Source organism: Mirounga angustirostris, unplaced genomic scaffold, assembly GCF_029215605.1.
Source record: "Mirounga angustirostris isolate CCGP_5_RB_7025 unplaced genomic scaffold, mMirAng1.0.hap1 SCAF_16, whole genome shotgun sequence".
Taxonomy (NCBI): domain Eukaryota; kingdom Metazoa; phylum Chordata; class Mammalia; order Carnivora; family Phocidae; genus Mirounga; species Mirounga angustirostris.
This window is the reverse complement of record NW_026991724.1, coordinates 56,418,443-56,442,092: the sequence shown is the minus strand read 5'-3', so window position 1 is coordinate 56,442,092 and position 23,650 is coordinate 56,418,443. Positions and strand designations below refer to the sequence as shown.

At 48.7% G+C, this 23,650-nt stretch overlaps 1 protein-coding gene and 1 long non-coding RNA gene across 9 annotated transcripts in view; both read right to left on the bottom strand.

Moving 5' to 3' along the window:
- Positions 1 to 15,517, bottom strand: part of LOC123856153 (uncharacterized) — a 73,766-nt gene extending 58,249 nt beyond the window's left edge. For 2 of the 7 annotated variants that reach the window (XR_010408123.1, XR_010408124.1), the window contains exons 1-2: positions 15,090 to 15,507; positions 6,892 to 6,947 (exon numbers count right to left, since the gene is read on the bottom strand). This is a non-coding gene — a long non-coding RNA (uncharacterized LOC123856153). Of the gene's footprint in view, positions 1 to 6,891; positions 6,948 to 15,089 lie in introns of all 7 variants that reach the window. The other 5 variants (XR_010408122.1, XR_010408125.1, XR_010408127.1 and 2 more) reach the window with 5 other exon arrangements.
- A 932-nt stretch (positions 15,518 to 16,449) lies between these two features.
- Positions 16,450 to 23,087, bottom strand: LOC135362902 (T-cell-interacting, activating receptor on myeloid cells protein 1-like). 2 transcript variants are annotated; one of them, XM_064581917.1, is made up of 5 exons: positions 22,604 to 23,036; positions 20,315 to 20,350; positions 19,894 to 20,184; positions 19,310 to 19,606; positions 16,450 to 17,837 (listed from the first exon to the last, which is right to left on the bottom strand). In XM_064581917.1, the coding sequence occupies exons 1-5, from the start codon at positions 22,710 to 22,712 to the stop codon at positions 17,695 to 17,697; spliced, it is 876 nt and encodes a 291-aa protein (XP_064437987.1). In that variant the 5' UTR covers positions 22,713 to 23,036; the 3' UTR covers positions 16,450 to 17,694. The 2 variants fall into 2 exon arrangements, with proteins under 2 accessions (XP_064437987.1, XP_064437986.1); XM_064581916.1 differs by having other exon boundaries at positions 17,696 to 18,844; positions 22,604 to 23,087.
- Positions 23,088 to 23,650: the final 563 nt, after the last annotated feature.

The following is a 23,650-nucleotide window of genomic DNA, read 5'->3' as shown; positions in this document are numbered from 1 at the left end:
GCACTGCACCGTCCAGCCACACGGACGTGGGTGAGGACGGCGTCATCCCAGGGGCCGGAGGGAGGAATGACGGCAGTTGTCGGAAGTTTGCACTGTTTGAATGAACGGACCATTTACTGTGTGGAGACTTCCAGACGGTGCCAAGAATACAACGGGATGAACGGACATCGGTCATCTCCAAAAAAAAAAAATCACAATTTAGTGGTGGACCCAGCATCAGTCAGGTTCATAAATGGAGTATCTATCTGGAAAGGCCTGTCCTTTTCTGGTCCTTGAGGATTAAGATAGGACTTAAACAGCCCTATGAGTTTGCATTTTTTACCCTCCTTATAAAATCTGAGCTGTGCTTACACAGGCATCTCGTCAGCCGGTCAGTGTGCGTTCACTGAGGTCCTACTATGTGCCAGGACCTGTGCAGACGCTGGGCACACTGAGGTGAAGAACACAGAGTCCCTGCCTTCTAGCTGCTCCCAGGTAGTGACATCTTCTGTCTCCCGTGGCATGAGCCGCAGACTTTATAAACTCGAAGACTGTATGACCCAATCGTTTCTGTCTTAATTCACGCCCCCCAGAGCACCAAGCAGCCTTCATTATGGGGGATGCTCTTATCACAGAGGAGACTGTCTGCGGAGGGGGCCAGGCCCACTCACGGTCTGGTGATCCTCAGGACTTAAACTGGCAGCAATGCTCAGTCCAGGCTCACCAATCTCCTGCACGGTCCTGCCTTCCTCCCTGGGGGACGGGGAGTCAAGGAAATAGAACGCAGACTCTAGTAGCAAAGCTAAGAATAAGGGTGGTTTGGACAGAGGATGTGAATGGAAGGGTTTGTGGACATTGCGGAACCAGGCCAGGTCCTGGGGCCGTGGGAGGAGTGAGCCGCACAGGAGACCTTCTGGGGAGTGGGGAAGGAGCCCAGAGCAGAGCTGCAGCCACAGTCCAGTGGGGAAATGAGAAGCCCCAGATGCATGACCTCCAGGGTCCGTGCTCAGCAGCAGCCCCCGGGGAGGCCCCTCGGGACGGGGCTCCAGGTGGATGCTCATGTCTCATGGACGGTTCTCTTGCAGGGCTGTGTGCTGGCCAAGGAAGCAGGGGTACCAACGGTGAGTGATTCTTGGTGATACCCTCTTCACCTTTGTTCTGCAGCCCTGATTCTTCTTCTCTGGGTCTCGTCAAGGGGCAGAGGCTTCTTCTTCCCATTTTCTTCTTAAAGAATTTATTTATTTATTTATTTGAGGGAGAGAGCACGAGCAGGAGGCAGAGGCAAAGGGAGAAACCGACTCCCGGCTGAGCAGGGAGCCCGACATGGGGCTCGATCCCAGGACCCCGGGATCATGACCTGAGCCGAAGGCAGATGCTTAACTGACTGAGGCACCCAGGCGCCCCCATGTTTTCTTTTTAGATATAACGGTCATATAACATCGTATTAGTTTCAGGTGCATAACGGATTCAAAGTTTGTATATACTGGGAAATGATCACCACAATAAATGTAGTCAACCTATATACCACACAGTTAACAATTTTTTGGTTGTTTTTTCTGGCTATGAGAACTTTTAAGATCTACTCTCTCAGCAGCTTTCAAATAAGCACTACGGCATTGCGAACTATAGTCCCCATGCTGCATGTTACATCCCCAGGACTAACTTCATAACTGGAGATTTGGACCTTTCAACCCGCTTCACCCATTTCACGCTGGCAACCATCAGTCTGTTCTCTGTATCTACGATTTCTTTCCTTCTTTTTTCCTTTTTAGATTCCACGTATAAATGACAGCATACAGTATTTGTCTTCCCCCGTCTGATTTATCTCACTTAACACAATACTTCCAGATCTATCCGTACTGACACAGTGGCAATATTTCCTTCTTTCTGTGGGTGAATAATATTCCATTATACATACACACACACCAAATTTTTTTTTTAAGATTTTATTTATTTATCTGACAGAGAGAGACACAGCGAGAGAGGGAACACAAGCAGGGGGAGTGGGAGAGGGAGAAGCAGGCTTCCCACGGAGCAGGGAGCCCGATGCGGGGCTCGATCCCAGGACCCTGGGATCATGACCTGAGCCGAAGGCAGATGCTTAACAACTGAGCCACCTAGGCGCCCCTTTTATTTTTTTTTAAGATTTTATTTATTTGACAGAGAGAGACACAGCGAGAGAGGGAACACAAGCAGGGGGAGTGGGAGAGGGAGAAGCAGGCTTCCCGCGGAGCAGGGAGCCCGATGCGGGGCTCGATCCCAGGACCCTGGGATCATGACCTGAGCCAAAGGCAGACGCTTAACGACTGAGCCACCCAGGCGCCCCCACACACCAAATTTTCTTTATCCATTCGCTCATCACTGGACATGTTTTGGCTGTTGTAAATAATGCTGCAGAGGACATGCGGTGCAGATAATTTTACGAGACAGTGTTTCCATTTCGTTCAGCTATATGCGCAGAAGTGGGGTCGCTGCATCGAAGGGTAGATCTACTTTTCGTTTTCTGAGGAACCGCCCTACTGTTCTCTGTAGCTGCTGCCCCCACTTACATTCCCAGCAACGGTGCACAGGGTTCCCTGTTCTCCTCCTTCTCGCCGACATCTGTCATCTCTCATTTTCTGGATGAGTGCCATTCTGACAGGTGTGAGGTGACATCTCATCAAAGGGCCCCCTGAGAACTGACGAGCTCATCAAATCCAGCCCCGGGCTCTACTTCTTTTCGGGGATACTCCCCAAGCCTTTCCTCAGAGCCTCACCCAGCTTTTTGGTTCCTGCCAAGAGTAACATGACCCTAAGATGCTGGACTCCTGTCAGGAATGTAGAGTTTACTTTCAGCAAGGGAAGAATCCTGCTACCCTCAAAGTCCATGGTGTCCGTGGATCATTCAGGAAGAATGGCTGAAGTCCCCCTCGTTAACCTGAGTCGGCAAGACTCGGGGAAATATACCTGCAAATATTGCCGGACAGAGGCCCCCCGCCAGTGTTCCCCAGCCAGAGATGTCCTTCTCGTGGTTACAGGTGAGAAGGAAGTGTCCCAGAAAGAGTCTGGCTTGACCCATCTGCCCCCACCCCCAGCATAAGAGGATGAAGAGGGACTCAGAGGAGAGGACAGGAAGTGGTCTCTGCTCCCACAGAGGGGCCTGAGAACAGTAGGAGCGGTCAGATTTGGAGATTAATGAAAGTGAAATTCTGATCCTCGACAAGACTTTGCCCACAGCTGGGCAAAGGTGTGTCTGGTATCCTTGGTCCCATGCTCCCAGGAAAGACCTTCGAGGACACCAGGGATGAGGGGGACCCTGAGCTTCTCCCCATTATTTCCTAAACCAAACCTAAACCAAACTTCCTCAATCAGAAGAGGCTTACGGTGACACCAGCAGAGAACGTGACTCTTCAGTGCCAGAAGACAGACCTCGAGATTGCATTTATCATGTGGGCTCTGCTGAAGCGGGGAATTCCTGAGCCTATCGACGTCCCAGAGACCATCAGGGAACGTGGCTCACCTCACCTTCGGAGAGTCAGGGACGGTGGCAGTTACAGATGTGTATACTACCAAACCGAGGCTCCTTTCTGGGCCTCACGGCCCAGCAACAGCTAGAACTGTGGGTGACAGGTAAAGATTGGGACGATTTTATAATAAAATAACCCTAACCCCTCGCTGTCATGCCTTGCATCCTTGGAGTGTTCATTTCACTTACTCGCAAACACATACACCGAAGTAAGCAAACACAGTCGAATACAGTGCCTCTGTGCTCGTTTCAAACATTTAGCTTCTAGATGACTGAAAGACAGGAAAAAGGAAACTTCTTATTTTCCCCTGCACTTATTCCTTCTACGATACTTCGCCTTTCTCCACGCGGATCTGAGTTTCTGATCCACATCACCTCCCCTCTCGCTAAAGAACTTCTGGTCACATTCCGTGCAAGGCATGTCCTGGCAACAAATGCCCTCGGTTTTTTTTTTTTTTTTTTTAAGATTTTATTTATTTGAGAGAGAGAATGAGAGACAGCACAAGAGGGAAGAGGGTCAGAGGGAGAAGCAGACCCCCCCGCTGAGCAGGGAGCCCGATGCGGGACTCGATCCAGGGACTCCAGGATCATGACCTGAGCCGAAGGCAGTCGCTTAACCAACTGAGCCACCCAGGCACCCGCCCTCGGTTTTTGTTTGTCGGAGGAAGGCTTTACATCTTCACTTTTGAAGGATAGTATCTCAGGGTCCAGGATGTTAGGTCGGTGGTTTTTTTCTCTCAACACGTTGATACTTCACTCCACTCTCATCCCACATCGTTTCCAGAAAGTCGGATACAATTCTTACCATTGCTCCTCTGCAGCTGAGGTGCTTTCTCCTCTGGCATCCTTCGGGAGTTTCTTAACCTCTGCCTTTCTAGTTTGAAAAGGATATGCATAGAGGTAGGGTTTTTGTTTTGTTTTTTGCTTCATTTCTGATGCTTATCCTGCTTGCTGTTCTCTGTTTCCGGGATCTGTGGTTTTGTGTCTGAAATTTGGAGAAAATTCTCAGTTGCTATTTCTCATATTTCTTGTTTCTCTCTCTCCCTCTCTCCTCCTGTTGATCCCATGATGCACAGGTTACACCTTGGTCCACAGCCCTTGGACACTCCCTTCTGTGTTCTTCCAGCCTTGTTTCTGTTTGCTGCTTGGTTTAGGAGGCTTCTGCTGGTGAATCCTCAGGCACCGAGCTCACTCCCTCAGCCACACCCAGTCCACCCACAAGCCCATCCAAAGGCGTTCTTCATTCCTGTCACAGGGTTTCTGGTCTCTGGAGCTTCTTTTTGAGTCTTTCTTCGGATTTCCACCTCCCTGCTCACATCGCCCATCTGTTCTCACATGCTGCCTACTCTGCCTGCGAGAGCCCTTAGCATATGAGTCACCGTGGCTTAAGTTCCTGAGATGATCATTCCAGCATTTCTGTCATAGCTGCATCTGGTTCTGGCTGCTATGTCTCTTCAAACTGTTTTTGCTTGGGTTTTCTTTTTTGGCTTTTAGTACACCCTGTCCTTTGTTCTTGATGGCCAGCCATGATGCGCCGGGCAAAGGAACTGCTGGAGACTGGCCTTGAGTGACTTGGTAGGATCTTTCCTAGGATTAGGACTCCGACTTGCACAGAGCCTGTGCCCCTGGGATGTGACCCTCACAGGGTTTCTCAGTCCCCCTGCTATGGTGGGACAGGGTGGCCAGAGCTGGCTGGGGTTGGGTGTTTCTCTTCTTCCAGGTCAGTTAGGCTCTGACAAAACCCCAGGAGGTTAGGCCCAGTGAGCTAGTTTCCCCTGGCCTTGTTAAGAAGAACACAGTGCTCTGCTGTATTTCAAAGTGAGTTTCCCCCTCTCCCTGCCAGAAGCAGGAGGGGGTTTTTCTTGGCTCTTCACTAGGAGAACCTGGTAGAACTCCAGGAGGTGAAACTCCCAGACCCCATGACCGGGACCCCGTGACCAGCTCCCCGGAGTTCCTAACTCCCAGGTTTGTCCAAGCCGAGCATCCGGACCTGGCTCTGGTCCCCAGGGAGGTTTCGGCTTGTGGGTTTTTGCTCGGCAAACTCTGATTCTCAGGACTCACGGGTTGGCCTCTCCAGTCGCGGGGCGGAGGGCTGCTCTGTGACCTCACTGCTATTTCAGATCTCACAAGACTTACAGACTTTTCAGTTTGTTCTACTTTTCCTCACTGTTACTATGGAGTAGTGACTTCCATGGGCAACCAGAAACTGGAAGCCAAGATCTCGATCCTCTCGATCTGGGGAAATCCTTGGATCAGGGACTCCGTCTTGCTCAGGGACCAGGGACTCTGTCATCAAGCAGCCCATGTACAAGTGTATTCTCTCTACAGAGCTGTCATTCTCAGTGTCATGGTGGGAGAACCGAGCCCCTGGGAGCCAGCACAAGCCAAGAATCACGTTGGAAGGGACCCTCGCATACAGAGTGTGATACAGGACGGCGACTTTCTCCCCCACAAACCTAACCTGTGACGAGCAGCAATCTCTGCCTCTGGGGGTTTTAAGACGTCCCCTCTTTCCCCATCCATTCTCCTCCTTGCATTATTTCTTCTTTGTCACGATGCATCGCATGTGTAGACTTCTCCCTTGGCCCTCACCAATGTACATTTATATATTTTTAGTTGGTTAGGAATTTTAAGAAACCATCATCCTAGGCAATGGGATACAGTGCATTCTGTGTCCTGGCGCTTCTGCTTCTGCTCTCTGACAACTCAGGATGGTAAGCTCACTGACCAGGACACACAAATGGGCTCTGACTTCTGACCGATAGGAGGGAGGGTGCTCTGTGGTCAGTGCTGAACGCTTGTCTCTTTCAATTTCCTCAAATGGGGCACCAGGAAATCACACCAAGATTAACCACCTCCGACTGGGTCTGGCGGCCCCCTTTCTGATTATTGTGGGGGCTGTCCTGGCTGAAGCCTGGCAGAGCTGCAAGGACCAAGTAAACAACTGAGCACCCTTCTTTTTCATGGGCTGTCCTAGTGATAGGGGACATGTCAACACCAAACTTGCCTTGTGGGGACCTCCTATGTTTCTCAATGTGGCATGATTGGTATTTCTGGTGGGACATTTCTTACCATGTAGGACTGTCTGGTTCATTGCAAGAACATTCAGTATCTCCCTCATCTCTCGTTAAATCAGCTGAAGCCCCAGTCACTGTGTAGACATACTAACTAACACTCCCATGCCCTCTCAACATCCCTAGATACGGAGGAGGGGGGGGAGAGTTCCACTGGTGGAGACCTGTGTTTGGAGGCCAGGAGAAATCATATCTTCCTATTCCTCCCTCGCCTGACCTCTCTCTTGGTTCTTCTCCACCTACAGGTCCCACAGCTGCTGAGGGGAATGATGACTGTTGATGAAGTTGGACCCACTGACCCTGAACAGTTTCCAGTGGATCGTGCATTCTCACCTCTGCTGAGAGCCCCTCCCGGACAAGATGATGGTTTCCTCTTCTGTACTCCTCACCTGCAGCAGAGAACAGGACGGGGCATAAAAATCCACGCAACAAATGATTATGCCACTCTGAACACTCTATATTTGGTTACACCAATATGACATGTCACTTAGGTCACACCCCAAATTTCCATACATGGATGAACCTCTTTCTGGGATCATTACTCTAGTTATTTGGTGTGTCTTTATTTTGCATTTTCCTCATAGCTAATAATAATTAGTGTCTTCCCACATACTATTGGCCTTTTTAAAATTTTTTATCAAAATACAATCAAATGGGGCGCCTGAGTGGCTCAGTGGTTAAGCATCTACCTTAGGCTCAGGTCATGATCCCCCCAGGGTCCTGGGATCCAGCCCCACGTCGGGCTCCCTGCTCTGCGGGAAGCCTGCTTCCCCCTCTCCCACTCCCCCTGCTTGTGTTCCCTCTGTCTCTCTGTCAAATAAATAAAATCTTTAAAAAAAAAATACAATCGGGGCGCCTGGGTGGCTCAGATGATTAAGCGTCTGCCTTCGGCTCAGGTCATGATCCCAGGGTCCTGGGATCGAGCCCTGCATCGGGCTCCTGGCTCAGCGGGGAGACTGCTTCTCCCTCTCCCTCTGCCTCTCTCCCTGCTCATGCTCTCTCTCTCTCTCTCTGTATCTCTGTGTCTCTGTGTCTCAAATGAATAAATAAATCTTTAAAAAAAAAATACAATCAACATATAATGTTGTATTAGTTTTAGGCACACAACATATTGATTCAACGATTCTACACGTTAGTTGATGCTCACCATGGTAAGCATAGTCACCATCTGTCACTATACGACATTTATTTTAATTCCTGATAAGGTATTTGATTAAGTATTTGCCCATTTTTATTTTTTTAAAGATTTCATTTATTTATTTGACAGAGAGAGACACAGCGAGAGAGGGAACACAAGCAGGGGGAGTGGGAGAGGGAGAAGCAGGCTTCCCGCCGAGCAGGGAGCCCGAGGCGGGGCTCGATCCCACTACCCTGGGACCATGACCTGAGCCAAACGCAGACGCTTAATGACTGAGCCACCGAGGCACCCCTATTTGCCCATTTTTAATTGGGTTATTTGTCTTCTTAATACTGAATTGCAAGAATATATACAGGGGCGCCTGGGTGGCTCAGATGGAAAAGCATCTGCCTTCGGCTTGGGTCATGATCCCAGGGTCCTGGGATCAAGCCCCACATTGGGCTCCTGGCTCAGCAGGGAGCCTGCTTCTCCCTCTGCCTCTCCCCCTGCTCATGCTCTCTCTCTCTCTCTCTCTCTGTGTCTTAAATGAATAAATAAAATCTTTAAAAATTAATATATATATATATACATATTCTGCTCACAAGTCTGTTAACAAACATCTGCTTTGCAAGTTTTTTCTTACAGTTTGTTGATTTGTCTTTTCATTTTTAACCTCTCTTAAAGAGCAGAAGTTTTAAATTTTGGTTAAGCTCACCAATTATGAATTATTTTTTCTTTATGGCTTGAGAATTTTGTCCTAAGGAATCTTTGCTCAACTCAAGGTCACAAAGATCTTTTTCCTATGTTTTCTTATGTAACTATTATAGCTTTAGATTTTACATTTAGGTCTTAATCTTTTTTTCCCTAAACATTTTATTTTTACTTATTTGAGAGAGAAAAAAGCACGTGCATGCACAGAAGCCAAAGAGTAGCCAAGAGTAAGAACACTTCCCAAAAGTTCGCATGTAGAAACCTTAAGCCCCAATGTGATGGTGTTGGGAGGTGGGGCCTTTGAGAGAGAATTAGGTCATAAGGATGCAGTCTTCATGAATGGCATTAGTCTCTTCTTATAAGAGACACAAGAAAGATGATCTCTCTTCACCATGTGAGGATACAGGGGAAAAGGCAGCAGTCTGTAAACCGGGAAGAATGCACTTGCTAAGAATCCAAACATGTTAGCACCCTGGTCTCTGATTTCTAGCCTCCAGAACTGTGGGAATAAACATTTGCTAGTGTAGGGCGCCTGGGTGGCTCAGTTGGTTGGGCGACTGCCTTCGGCTCAGGTCATGATCCTGGAGTCCCGGAATCGAGTCCCACATCGGGCTCCCTGCTCGGCAGGGAGTCTGCTTCTCCCTCTGACCCTCCTCCCTCTCATGCTCTCTGTCTCTCATTCTCTCTGTCTCAAATAAATAAATAAAATCTTAAAAAAAAAAAAAAAACATTTGTTGGTGTAGCCACCTGGTCTATGGTCTTCTGTTAGAGCAGCCTGAGCTGACGAAGACACCTACAAATGCACTTGCATGTGGGACAAGGGAAGAGTGCATGTCTTTCCCTTTCTGGAATATCCACTTGGATTTTGAGGTATGTTTTAGGACACCAAGCAGGGAGCCTTGTCCTGCTTGGAGTATCAGGGAATGAAAAGGGACGATGGAAAAGATCGGTTCAAAAACCTTTCAATGCCAGGGCTAAGACTGTCACATGTATTTCTCTGCAAGGAAAGGGTTTTCTCCATCTCCGAGCCAGCCCCTCTCCCCTCAAGTGGGTGTGGGGGACCACGGTGGGTGTTTCAAGTGGCATTCACTGGGTGGGAGGAAGACGGTTAGTTACGGTGACTTTGCATCTTTTCACATTCTTGAAAAAAATCTCTGTGAGTCGAGCTTATACCAGGCATCTTGTCAGTCAGCCATCGTGTGTTCGTTGAGGCCCTACTGTGTGCCAGGACCCATGTACACAGACAGATGCCGAGGCTGACAGCACAGTGACATCGTGTCTCCTGTGGCACGAAGAACATACACTTCTATAAACTCGCTCGAGATTTTACAACCAGAGGGATGTTAGCATTCTGGTGACAGGAGTCAGTCCTTTTCTCTCTCCCTTCCGAGCACAACAAATCCACATCTGTAACTGAACAAAAGCACCTCTGCACTGCTCACTAGGACACCAGAGATCCAACCTTGTGTGCATGGAAGGCGGGTGGCTGGGACCTGCAGGTGGCTGAGTGGAAGAGGGGGACAATGAAGTGAGGAGTGAAAGTCGGCAGCCTGGCTGCAGCTGGAGGGGCCCCTGCTCCTCAGCCACACCCCCATTTTGGAGGGGAGACCTCCAAGACTGAACAGATAGAACTGAAGGAACAGTCTCCCACTGTCTGCCCAGAAGGAGCTCCGGGATCACCCCTTCGAGGACTCCCTACAGCAGGGACACACCCAGAGCAGCAGTCCTAAGCACGCACCTCCCCCCATCTGAGCCACCCCACCTTTTCCCCAATCTGCTTTTTTTTTTTTTTTAAGATCTTATTTATTTATTTGACAGAGAGAGAGGAACACAAGCAGGGGGAGTGGGAGAAGGGGAAGCAGGCTTCCCGCAGAACAGGGAGCCCGATGCGGGGCTCGATCCCAGGACTCTGGGATCATGACCTGAGCCGAAGGCAGACATCCAACGACTGAGCCACCCAGGCGCCCCAGCCCCAACCCGCTTCTTCACATGCTCCCAAGCTTAGCTGGGAGGCAGCTCTGGCAAGAGAAACCAAGACTTGTGCCCTAGCGCCACCTTCTGGAACACAGAAGAAAGGCTCCTAGTGACCTACCCCTTGAACCATTAGATCAGAATCAAAGTGAACAAAACCTTACCCAAGTAAGAATGCGCTCACTACTTCAAGTGCAGGGGCAGGGATACTTCTCATCAAACACTATGAAGAATCACGGCAGCATAGCATCACAAAAAGCAAATGACAATTTTCCAGTAACCAACCAAATCCAAAGACGCAACACTGTGATCTGATAAAGAATTCAAAAGAGGTGAGGTGGGGCGCCTAGGTGGCACAGTTGGTTAAACGTCCAACTCTTTTTTTAAAAGAAGATTTTATTTATTTGACAGACAAGCGAGAGAGGGAACACAAGCAGGGGGAGTGGGAGAGGGAGAAGCAGGCTTCCTGCCCAGCAGGGAGCCCAATGCGGGGCTTAATCCCAGGACCCTGGGATCATGACCCGAGCTGAAGGCAGACGCTTAATAACTGAGCCGCCCACGCGCCCCAAGCGTCCAACTCTTGATTTCAGCTCAGGCCATGATCTCAGGGAACTGAGATCGAGCCCCGCATCTGGCTCTGTGCTGGGCGTGGAGTCTGGTTAAGATTCTCCCACCTTCTCCCTCTGCCCCTTTCCTCCCCACCCCTCCAGCTCTGCTCTTGTGCTCTCTTGAAAGAAAGAGGAAAGAAAAGAAAGAAAGAAAGAAAGAAAGAAAGAAAGAAAGAAAGAAAGAAAGAAAGAAAGAAAGAAAGAAAGAAAGAAAGAAAAGAAAAGAAAAGAAAAGAAAAGAAAAGAAAAGAAAAGAAAAGAAAAAAAGAAAGAAAAGAAAAGAAAAGAAAAGGAAAGAAAGAAAGAAAGAAAGAAAGAAAGAAAGAAAGAAAGAAAGAAAGAAAGAAAGAAAGGAAAGAAAAGAAAAGAAAAAGCTGGGGCACATGGCTGGCTCAGTGGGTGGAGCATGCAACTCGACCTTGGGGTTGTGCTTTCGAGCCCCATGTGGGGTGAAGCCTACTTAAAAATAAAATCTTAAAAAAAAAAAAGAATTCAAAAGAGCTGCTATGAGGAAATTCAGTGAGCTACAAGAAAACTCAGAAAGTCAGTACAACGAACTCAGGAATAAAATTAATGAACAGAAGGAATATCTTACCAAAGAGATTGAAATTATAAAAAAGAGCCAAATGGAAATTCTGGAGCTGAAGAACTCAATAAATGAGATGGATAATACATTAGAAAGCACTGGAAATAGAGCAGATCACCTGGAAGAGAAAATAGGTGAGCCTGAATATGGGGATCTAGAAATGATTCAGGTGGAAGATGAGAGAGAACTAAGATTTTTATTTTTATTCTTTTTAAGATTTTATTTATTTGACAGAGAGAGAGAGCGCACACACAAGCAGAGGGAGTGGGAAGCAGTGGGAGGCAGAAGGAGAGGGAGAAGCAGGCTTCCTGCTGAGACGGGAGCCAGATGCGGGGCTCCATCCCAGGACCCTGAAATCATGACCTGAGCTGAAGGCAGATGCTTAACCATCTGAGCTACCCAGGCGCCCCAAGAACTAAGATTTTTAAAGCAAATAAACCCTACAGGAGGGGTGCCTGGCCGGCTCAGTCGGTGGATCATGTGGCTCTTGATCTCGGGATTGTGGTTTTGAGTCCCACACTGGGTTTAGAGATTACTTAAAAAAAATAAAATCTTAAAAACAAAACAAAACAAAAAAACCCTACAAGAACAATCAGGCTCCATTAGAGGAAAAAGCACAAGATCAAGGGTATACCAGAAGGAGAAGAGAGGGAGAGGGAAGGGGAACCTGTATTTAAAGAAACAAAAGCTAAGAATTCCCTAATCCTGGGGTAGAAACTAGACAGAAAAGTCTACGAAGCAGGGACACCTGGGTGGCTCAGTTGGTTAAGAGTCCGCCTTCGGCTCAGGTCATGATTCCAGTGTCCTGGGATCTAGTCCGGCATTGGGCTCCTTGCTCGGTGGGGAGCCTGCTTCCCCCTGTGCCTGCCGCTCCCCCCCCCCCCCCCCCGTTTGTGCTCAGGCTTCTCCGACAAAAATAAATAAATAAACAAACAAACCTACAAAGCTAACAGAACACCTTACTATCTTGAGGCAAAAGACCTTCTCTAAGACACATTACAATGCTGTCAAAAGACAGTGATAAAGAATTGTAAAGGCAGCCAGGAGGAAAAGGTAGTAACCTATAAAAGAACCTCCTTGAGGCTATAAGCAGATTTCTCACAGAAATTCTACAGGACGGGAGAGAGTGGAATGACAAATACTGAAAGACAAAAATTGCCAGCCAAGAAAACTCTTCAGATATTAAGGAGAGTAAAGACTTTCTCAGACAAACAAGAGCTCAGGGAGCTCACCACCACCTTTCAAGAAATGTTGAAGGGGGTTCTTCAAACTGAAACAGAAAGACAAAAATACACAAAATTCTGATTAAGGTGATAGTCACCATTAGAAAAGGGTAACATTTTCCCTGAAAAAAAAAAAATAGAAAAGGGTAACATTTTTAGAACAGTATATCGAACACTTAAATATAGGATGAAGGTTAAAGAAAAAAGAGCATTAAAAATCACCAATTCGGTAATGAAATCACGGCATAAAAAGAAATCATTTGTGGTATCAAAAATATACAAGGGGAGGAGTAAAAGGATGGGACTTTGACAGACAAACTGCTATCAGCAGAAAGGGGACTATGTTATCTATGAGATGTTTGATGTAAACCTCACAGTAACCATAAAGCAAAAATCTAGAGCAGACACGAAACACGAAAAAATGCGCAGACTGAGCAAATCACAATGGAAAACAACCAACTTACAAAAGTAGACAGAAACAGACGGGGATACCAGATAAGGGAGTAATCTCCAAAATATATAAAGAACTCACACAACTTAGTAACAACAACAAAAACAATCCGATTAAAACACGGCCGAAAGTAAATAGACATTTTTTCCAAAGAAGACATCCAGATGGTCAAGAGACAGTGAAAAGACGCTCCACATCACTCATCGTCAGGGAAATGCAAATTGTTTTTTTTGGGGGGGGGGGGAAATGTAAATTGAAACACAATGATATGTCACCTCATCCTGTCAGAATGACTATCATCAAAAATGTAAGAAATAACAATGCTGGTGAGGATGTAGTGAAAAACAAAAACCAAAACCAAACCCTTGTTCACTGTTGTGGGAATGTAAATTGGTCCAACCGCTATGGAAAACACTAAGGAGATTCCTCAAAAAACTTAAAAGAGAACTATGAAATGATCCAACAATTCCACTTCTGGGAATATATACCCAAATGAAACGAAAACAGGATTTCAACGAGATCTCTGCACACCCATGCTTATCAAAGCATTATTCACGTCAGCCGAGATATGGAAACAACCCAAATGCCCACCAACTGGTGAATGGATATAAAGATGTAGTACCGGGGTACCTCGCTGCCTCAGTCCCCGGAGCATGTGACTCTTGAGCTCGGGGTTGTGGGTTCGAGTTCCACGCTGGGTGTAGAGATTGCTTGCAAATACTCTTTTTTTTTTTTTTAAAGATTTTATTTTTTATTTGAGACAGAGAGAATGAGAGAGAGAGAGCACATGAGAGGGGGGAGGGTCAGAGGGAGAAGCAGGCTCCCCGTCGAGCAGGGAGCCCGATGCGGGACTCGATCCCGGGACTCCAGGATCATGACCTAAGCCGAAGGCAGTCGCTTAACCGACTGAGCCACCCAGGCGCCCCATCTTTCTTTTTTTTTTTTAATAAAGATTTTATTTATTTGAGAGAGAATGAGATAGAGAGAGAGCATGAGAGGGGGGAGGGTCAGAGGGAGAAGCAGGCTCCCCGCCGAGCAGCGAGCCCGATGCGGGACTCGATCCCGGGACTCCAGGATCATGACCTGAGACGAAGGCAGTCGCTTAACCAACTGAGCCACCCAGGCGCCCAGCTTGCAAATACTCTTAAAAAAAAAAAGTAATACATACACCCAATGTAATGTTAAAGGAGGATATCCTGCCATTTACAACAACACGGATGGACCCTGAGCACATTATGCAAAGGGAGGTAAGCCAGACAGAAAGACAGGTACCGTATGCTACCACTTATAGGTCGAATCCAAAGAAGTCAAACTTATAAAACAACAGAGCGTAAATGGGGATTAGCAGGAGACGCAGGGATGAGACTAACGTGTTTCAGGGTACAAAACTGTAACGAGTAGTAAATAAACCATGGACCGCATAATGAATACAGACCGTAACATTCTCCTGTAATTATACAAGGGGATAAATGTCGCTACAACGATGTTACAACAATGTATCAAAATCACAGCTGTACGCCACCACCTTACACAATGTTACACGTCAAATTTATTCAAGAAGCATCAAAACGTCTGGCACGCCCTCCTCGAAGACTTCCAAGCATTAAATGGGTTACACTGAGGGAGAGCTCTGGAGAGGAAAAGACCCCCTTGCGTATTCGGGGCGCTCCCGGAGATGCCACACCCAAGGCGCCTGAAACCCAGGAAGCCGCCCTCCCTCTGCGAGGCGGAGGCGGGGGGCCAGCGCAGGCGGGTCCGCGGGGCGCCCCGGCCCTCGAGCCCGCGTCGACGGGGCGCACCCCAGGGCGCGGGGCGCGCTCCGCAGGGCCGCCTCAGGGGCGTCCTCCGGGGAACGCCCTCTCACCTGGCGACGCGGGAGCTCGGGGCCGGTCCTCGCCAGACGCGACAGGCTGGGCTCCCACCGCCCGGGACGCCGCTCTCAGGCCTCTGCCGGCACGGACCCGCAGGGCGCCGGGGCGCACAGGGCGGCACCGAAGCTTCCCGAAGGCGCACGCGGCGCGCACGCTGGGGCGGCCGGCGGGGCGGCCTCGGGCCGAGCCCCCACCCCCTGCGGCCCCGGGGCGAGCGCGCGCGCGCGGCGGGCGGGGCGCAGGTCGGGAGCGCGCGGGCCGCAGCTGCCCTCTGGGGTCCCGCCCCCTGGCCGGACTGCGCACCCGTGCCCTGTGCATCCAGGGGAATGTGGAACTGCCCCCGGGCTCGGCCCTGCACGGCGTCCGGCTGCAGCCCTGCTCAGTGCGCCTGACCTGCGGGGCCCCCGGCCACAGGCTCGGGCCCGCACGGGCCGCTGGGACTTGTAGTCCCCAGGGCGGGCCCGACGCGTCAGTCCTCCCCCCCGGGAATCGGTAGGGCCGGCCGCCTCTCCGTCTCGCAGCGCTGGAGAGCACAGTGCTTCACTTGCATCACACGCGGGTCCCTTGTGACTTACTGAGCGCCCGCTGAAGGCCGCACACCTTAGCTGGCCTTGGGGGAGAGTCGGTGGGAGCTCCTGCGCGCTTTAGGCAGAAGGATGAACTTGCAAGGAAGAACGTCAGGAACAAAAATGACAAATTCTAAGTGCTGCTGGGGGTCACACGAGGGCCGGAGAGTTAAACATCTGCCTTCGGCCCAGGGCATGATCCCAGCGTCAGGGTCCCTGCTCAGCAGGGGAGTCTGCTGCTCCCTCTTCCTCTGTTCCTTCTCTCTCTCTCTCTCTCTCAAATAAATAAATAAATAAATAAAATCTTTAAAAACGTGGAATGCTCTAGATGAGGGGGAGGTGGCAGGGAGTAGAAAGGAGTGTGGTCTGGCTGTAGTAAGTGGTTTATGTCAGACAATGGTGAGCAAGGCTTAGATGGGGATGTGGTCACCAGCGTCTTTGGGCCTCACTTTCAGGAAGGGCCTCCGAGGGACACCTGGGTGGCTCAGTCACTTAAGCATCTGCCTTCGGCCCAGGTCATGATCCCAGGGTCCTGGGATGGAGTCCCACACTGGGCCCCTTGCTCAGCAGGGAGCCTGCTTCTCCCTCTGCCCCTGCCTTGCTTGTGCCCCCCCCCTCTCTCTCTCTGAGAAAATAAATAAATAAATAAATCCTTAAAAAACAAACAAAAAAAGGAGCCTCAGTTTTGAGTTTGCCTCCAAGAGAGACCATCAGCACAGGCAGGGAGATGCCTCTTCAGACTTAAATAAAAGAGGACATCTCACTGCTGGTTTCCAGTTTCTGGACCTCAAGGCCCCTATTGGTCTAAGAATCGATTTGCGGGTATAAATCCTATCATTAACTTGAGAGTACCACAATTAGATTGAGACATAAGCTTTCAATAATGCTACCATTTTTTGTAAACGGTTTTGGCATTTATTCAATGTTTGTGTACCAGAAGTCTTAAGGGAAGCGGACCTAAATCTTTCTTGACCTAAAGGAGCATGTTGATGCTTTGGGGCTTGGTCCTGAGAGCAAGGGATGATTTATGAGAGCAGTTTTGATGCCTTTCAATGGCTCAGACATAAACCCACAGTTCAGAAAATCCTTTTCAAGACCACTGGTTCTTAGCTTTTGATTTCAGAAAACAAGATCACACTTAAGTAAAAGATATTTATTCTCAAATTTCTCAGGTAATGGAACACCAGGATGTCATGATGCTTTTACTTTTACTAAAACACTGTGGAACACTGTATCACACTTAACTGGTATGGAATTTGTGGTTAAATTCCACCTTTTCTGTATCGTATTAACAGTAAAAGTGAGCTGGTACCATATACTTTATTAATTTTGATTTTGACGCACAAATAATTTAACAACCAAATGATACTATCTTACTTTATGTCATCCTGAGCACCAAGAAGCCTTCAAAGTGGGGGACAGTTCCTGGTCACTCCTGTCACTACCCTAGATGATACTGTCAGAAGATGCAGGGGCCACGTTGGGTCTTAGATAATGTCAGGAAATGAGTGAGATCACATCTCATCTGCAAGCTTCCCAAATCTCCCTCATGTGCACCTCCTGTCCCAGGGTAGAGGAGAACCAGATCTCACACAAGCTGTTAACTTGATCAAGGACGCATCATTCCCCCTGGACAGCTGTGGAGCCTATGTGTAGAAGGACAGATGTGAGATCAGGAAGGGAGGAAGAGAAGAAATATTTCTCCTGGCCCCCAAACACGGGCTCTCCGCCGGGGGGACACCACCCCACTCCCATCCTCCATATCTAGGGGTGTTGGAAAAGTGCAGTAGTACTTGCTTGTTATCATCTTCCACAGTGATTTGGGGCTTCAACTGCTCTTTAATGGGAAAGAGGAACGGTGCTAAATGTTCCCACAACGAACAGGATGGCCCCATATGGTGAAGAAATATCCCACCAAAAATGCCATCTGTGCCCATGTTGAGAAACACAAGAAGTCCCATGGTAGAGTTTGGTGTTTAGAGAACCCCATGTCAGTACAGCAGCCCATGAACAAGAGAGGCGCTCAGGTGTTTCATGTGGATCCACGTGGAGACTCCTTCTGGCTGCACCAGGCTTCCACCACAAGAGCCCCCATAATCACCACCATTATGGCAGCTAGACCCAGTCGGATGAGGTTGCCCATGGTGTAATCCCCCGACGTGGCATCTGGGGGAGCTGGGAGAGAGAAGAGGATGAGCACCAGCCGGAAAGGAGCATCCCTCCTTCTCACGTGGATCTGCCCAGTGTGACTCTCCTGCACCTGCTTGTGCTTCCTGGCCAGTGGTCAGCTGCACCTTCACTGACGTTGTAATCACTCAAACCACATGTGGGATTTCCTGAGAGTTGTGGTGGGTCTTCCTTTGTCTCCTTTCTATTCTCTCTGCCTTACCGCTCTTCCTTCATTTCTTTGCTCTTCATCTCATTTCCATCCTCCCACACTGCCCTTTCCCCTTCTCCTTCCTTGTAGTAGGAATCAGGCTAAGGAGCAACCCCAAAACCCAAAGGTGCTGCACGGAGAATGAAAGTAGTTCAGGGCTTCCGTCTGCTCCCCTCCTCAGAGCAAAGACAGTGCAGCCAGTGAGCTCCAGAAAATTCAAGCTTAGTAGCTGAGCATCAGAACCACCATGTATTTCATTTCAGCTTCATCCAAGAAGAGCTAGGGCTCGCCATTGGCCCTGGCTCCTAGACAGAACCTGCACTTGAATCTTCCAGCTCACACGTGCCATGAGTGCAGAGTTCATGTCTGAAGACATCAGCAACAATGCTCCCTGGAGACAGAGTCCATGGGGAGAGACCCGTGATGACCCCACCAAGCCCAGGATGCCCTCTGCATCCCTCAGCACCGCCTGCCCGGACCTTGCTTTCCAACTACAGAACGTTCGCTGACCACAGCGCACACGCAAACATTTACACCACTGAGGAAGCAGGGTGTAGCATCCAATGAAGCAAGAAGAAGATCAATTTAGAAGATCCCACATCTATGCCAGAAAAGCAGGCAGCTGGGGGAGCACCGTGTTCTAAGCGCGAGAAAGGTACCGCCATGAAGTTGCCATCAGCAGGATGCACCACAACTCTAAGTGACGCCCAGGGTGGCAGGAGGGGCTCTGGTGGTGGCGGGATGGATCGTTTGGAAGAACAGCCTGAGACATTCTCCAAGAATGCAAAGCAACAAACGCCAAAGACTAGAAAGTAGGAAAGGAGAGATTTAAAAAGGAGATGCTCAGGAAAGTGAAGGAGAAACAGGAATCAGAAAGAGAAGAAATGCTCTCCAGTTTAAAAAAAAAAAAAAGACGCACACCTTAAACTAATACAGTGTTATAAGCCAGTTATAGGTCAACAAAACAGGAGAAAGAAAATAAATAGCCAAAATAAAAACAAACTAATTAATGAATTAATTAAATTTTTTAAATGTCCTAAGAGGGGCGCCTGGGTGGCTCAGTTGGTTAAGCGACTGCCTTCGGCTCAGGTCATGATCCTGGAGTCCCGGGATCGAGTCCCGCATCAGGCTCCCTGCTCAGCAGGGAGTCTGCTTCTCCCTCTGACCCTCCTCCCTCTCATGCTCTCTGTCTCTCATTCTCTCTCTCGCAAATAAATAAAATCTTAAAAAAAAAAATTTAAAATGTCCTAAGAATCATGCAAAACTTCACCTGTCACCCGGATCTCAAGATGATCACTAGGCTGTGAGGTCAGGAAAGGAGCCTTCATCAGAAAGTACACACAACTGTAGTTCCCCGCATCACTGACTGTCACAGTCCGGAAGGAGAAGTCCGTCTCCTTCCCTGCAGGACTCTGGACCTGTATGGGCCCTGCTGCTCCTGCCTTCAGTAGAGCGAACATTACAGGCACGAAAATATTGTCTGGCCTCTGGCACTGCAGGGTCACAGTGTCTCCTGCGGTCACCTCACCCCTTTGGTGGGCTTGGAGGGAAGGTTTTGATAAATCTCCTGGAAGAAAAGGAGGGCACCAAGGTCATGGGGAGCAGCCCGGGGCCCCCCACCCTCCCTTGTTCTCCTGGCAGGGGTTCCCGCCAAGGGGGGGAAATGACAGATCCCTGGTCTCACCCTCTTTCCACTCTGGCTGTGGGAAGATTTCCCCAGCAAGCCCTGGATGAAGCTGAGCCAGGTCAGTGTGTTCTGTGTTTCTCCATCTCCCCTTGTTCCCTCCCTCCCTCGGGTTCCTCCCCCACACCTGTCCCTGCAAGACCCTATGTCCCTCCGAGGCACCTCCTCACCTGTCACCAGCAGTAGGAGGACGTCACTGGGCTGTGAACGTATGTACGGGCTCCCTCGTCTGTAGTACTCACAGGCATACTCTCCAGCATTGTCGGTGTTTAGGCCAGTGAGGTGAAATTCAGCCAGGCCCTCTGTGGAAGCCCGTGATTGCACAGACTGCAAATGAACTTTTCCCTTTCTGAGAACAAAGTTGACATTCTTGGTAGAAGTCCAGCATTGCAGCGTCACATTACTCTTGCGAGACACCACCGAGCTGGGCCAGGCCCTGAGGGAGGGCTTGGGAAGGGACTCTGGAAGGAAGCAGATTTGGGGATGGGATTTGGTGCCCTTGTCTGCTCTCAGGAAACCCCTTGAAGGAAAGAGAAGGGACACAGGGAGTTTGGAGTGAAGGGGAGGGAGGGTCTGACTGAAGGAACTCACCATCAGTTGTCCTGCTTCCTTGGCCAGCACACAGCCCTGCAAGAGAACCGTCCATGAGACATGAGCATCCACCTGGAGCCCCGTCCCGAGGGGCCTCCCCGGGGGCTGCTGCTGAGCACGGACCCTGGAGGTCATGCATCTGGGGCTTCTCATTTCCCCACCTGGACTGTGGCTGCAGCTCTGCTCTGGGCTCCTTCCCCACTCTCCCAGAAGGTCTCCTGTGCGGCTCACTCCTCCCACAGCCCCAGGACCTGTCCTGGTTCCCCAATGTCCACAAGCCCCTTAATCCTTAAGAGTGTTTGTGTACTCATGCCATGGGAGACACAAGGCATTACTGTCTTGTCAACACCTGCAACATGGCTACTCTATTCTGTTCTCCTTAGCATCCCCAGTGTCTACACAATCCTGGAACATAGTAAGAAGCACCTTGGCCAACAGAAGAGATGCCCCAAGTTAACATGGCTCAGATTTTTCAAGGCTGGTAGAAAGATTCAAACTTCTAATACTGTCCTTTCCTCATTTCACCAGATAGACCAGCCTGAAGGCAAAGAAAGCCCCAGGGATTACCCTAGAATCTAGGGATCAGAGACTATTGTGAAGACCAATCACATCGCTGGGAGCCAATTAAGCTAAGACCCACACTGTCCCTATTTGTGCCAAGAAGGCTTTCTTAGCACCAGCAAACAGACATCCTGAGTTGTCCCCAGCTCTGTGCCCCGGGATAGTTTGAAGCATTCTGCTTTCATCTCCTTATAATTTTCCCAACCTGGCACTTGCTGACTCACCCCAAGGACTTTCCCATTATGAAGAGCCCACGCCTCATTCTTAATATCCCATCATGACCAAGTGGAAACAACAGTGACTTTGGAGCCAGACAGGCCTGGGTTTGAATGTTGAGGTTTCTGCTCACTCACTGTGTGGCCCTGAGCAGGAACCCTGAGCTGTCAGTCTCTGGTCCTCATTTATCAACACGGGTCTGATTTCCATCACACAGGTTGTTTGCAAGGGTCAGAGCAGTATTTCCCGCAGAATGGAATACAAACCACGGGGGCTCTACAGATGATTTCAGGGGATGCAGTGACATGGTATTCTATAGCATTGATCACAAAGGTATTACCCTTTCAAATCATGTCCACTCCTTTGATCACAACAAAGAATTACTCAAGCTAGAGATCAACCTTCTTACACATCTGTCTCTGGCCAACTGCCATTTATAATAAAGAAGTAGCTGGGGGCTCAGAAATGTGATGGCCAACAGCCCATGGCTAGAATGTCCTAATGTCTTCTTCCTTTGCATTGTATATATGTTTACATTAACCTTCTATATTTTGCTAAGTGACCCTGGCTTTTCTTGTAAATTTTATTTTTTTTAAAGATTTTATTTATTTATTTGAGAGAGCGAGAATGAGAGAGAGAGCACATGAGAGTGGGGAGGGTCAGAGGGAGAAGCAGGCTCCCCGCCGAGCAGAGAGCCCGATGTGGGACTCGATCCCGGGACTCCAGGATCATGACCTGAGCCGAAGGCAGTCGCTTAACCAACTGAGCCACCCAGGCGCCCGCCAATAGCTTAAATTAAAAAATAAAATTTAGGGGCGCCTGGGTGGCTCAGTCATGATCCTGGAGCAGGGAGCCTGCTTCTCCCTCTGACCCTCCCCACTCTCATGTGCTCTCTCTCTCATTCTCGCTCTCTCAAATAAATAAATAAAATCTTTAAAAAAAACATTAATTTAAGCTATTGGCATAAAATTTCCATCTTCAGAAGAATGGGCCTGTTTAAAATAAAGATATTAAGGGGTGCCTGGGTGGCTTAGTCGGTTAAGCATCTGCCTTCAGCTCAGGTCATGATCCCAGGGTCCTGAGATCGAGCCCCACATCGGGCTCCCTGCTCGGCGGGAAGCCTGCTTCTCCCTTTCCCGCTCCCTCTGCTTGTGTTCCCTCTCTCGCTGTGTCTCTGCCAAACAAGTAAATAAAATCTTTGAAAAAAAATAAAAATAAAATAAAGATATGAAAAAATAAATAAAACAAAATAAAGATATTGAGTCAATAAAATTTTAAATAAGTAGGGATGGTAGATGCATACATGACAGTTATGGACGTGAAATGTATTTGCATACTGGAGAACATTTGATGGGTAAGATGTATCTAAAGTCTCCCTCAAGGTTCCTGACACACATGAAGCAATCAGTAAAGATAAGCAGATGTTACCACTTTTCTTTCCAATTCTAGTGGTCACATCTTTCTCCACCCACCTTTATCTCTAATCCCAGTCGACGGGCCCAAGGGACTTACCAAAGCAGAGGAGGCAGAGGAATTCAGGGATCATACTGCAGCCTGTTCTAGGGACCCCTCTCTGGTTTCGTCCACAACAGCGAGGGAAGGCGGATGTGGGGGGTGGCATCTTTCGCCAACACTTCTCTTCCTTCCTCTCATGTGACCTTTAGGTTCTGTGTTCCAACCACATTTGGAAAACAAGAAGAAATAAAATGCTCCATGAGGTCATAATTTACGCAAACTCTTTATGCGAACACAGTGAATTCAGGCCTCAAATTCTAACCCACCTAGAAAAGCCAGAGGTGCTAGACTCCTGGATCCAAATGATTCCACTGAGGAGATGGAAACAGGTTGGTGCAGAGACTGCTGGAGATTCTCTGGTCTATAGAAAAGACGCTGGGCTTTGGAACTGAATGAAGGAGTCAGTGTTAGTGACTATTTTTGAGTGACTGTAGTGGATGAGGTATTTCTCTGAGGTCCATGCGCAGTGAAGGAGCAAGACCAATGGTTCATGGGGACGCCTGGCTGGCTCAGTCAGTGGAGGCTGTGCCTCTTGATCTCAGGGTTGTGAATTCAAGCCCCACGTTGGGTGTAGAGCGTACTTAAAAAAAATAAGACTATGGTTCATGCATTTGAAAACAAATTGAGTCTGGAGAGTTACACTGTGTAAAGTTTTCTTGTAAAGATTTTATTTTTAGGTACTTGTCAGAGAGAGAAAGAGAGAGAGCACAAGCAAGGGGAGGAGCAGACAGAGGGAGAAGCAGACTCCCCGCCAATCAAGGAGCCCGATGTGGGACTCGATCCGAGGACCCTGGGATCATGACCTGAGCTGAAGGCAGATGCTTAACAACTGAGCCACCCAGGTGTCCCTAAAGTTTTTTTGTTTTAAGTGGGATAATTCAACACAGTTATTAGTAAGTCCAGCATAAATGCTTCTATCTATTGGGTAATCACTAAAAGAATTGTACAAAAAGCAAATAGATGGAAAAAAATAGGGGAGTTAAAATGGCCTATTAGAAAAAACAATATATATTTTTTAAACAATGATATTGGAGGGGCACCTGG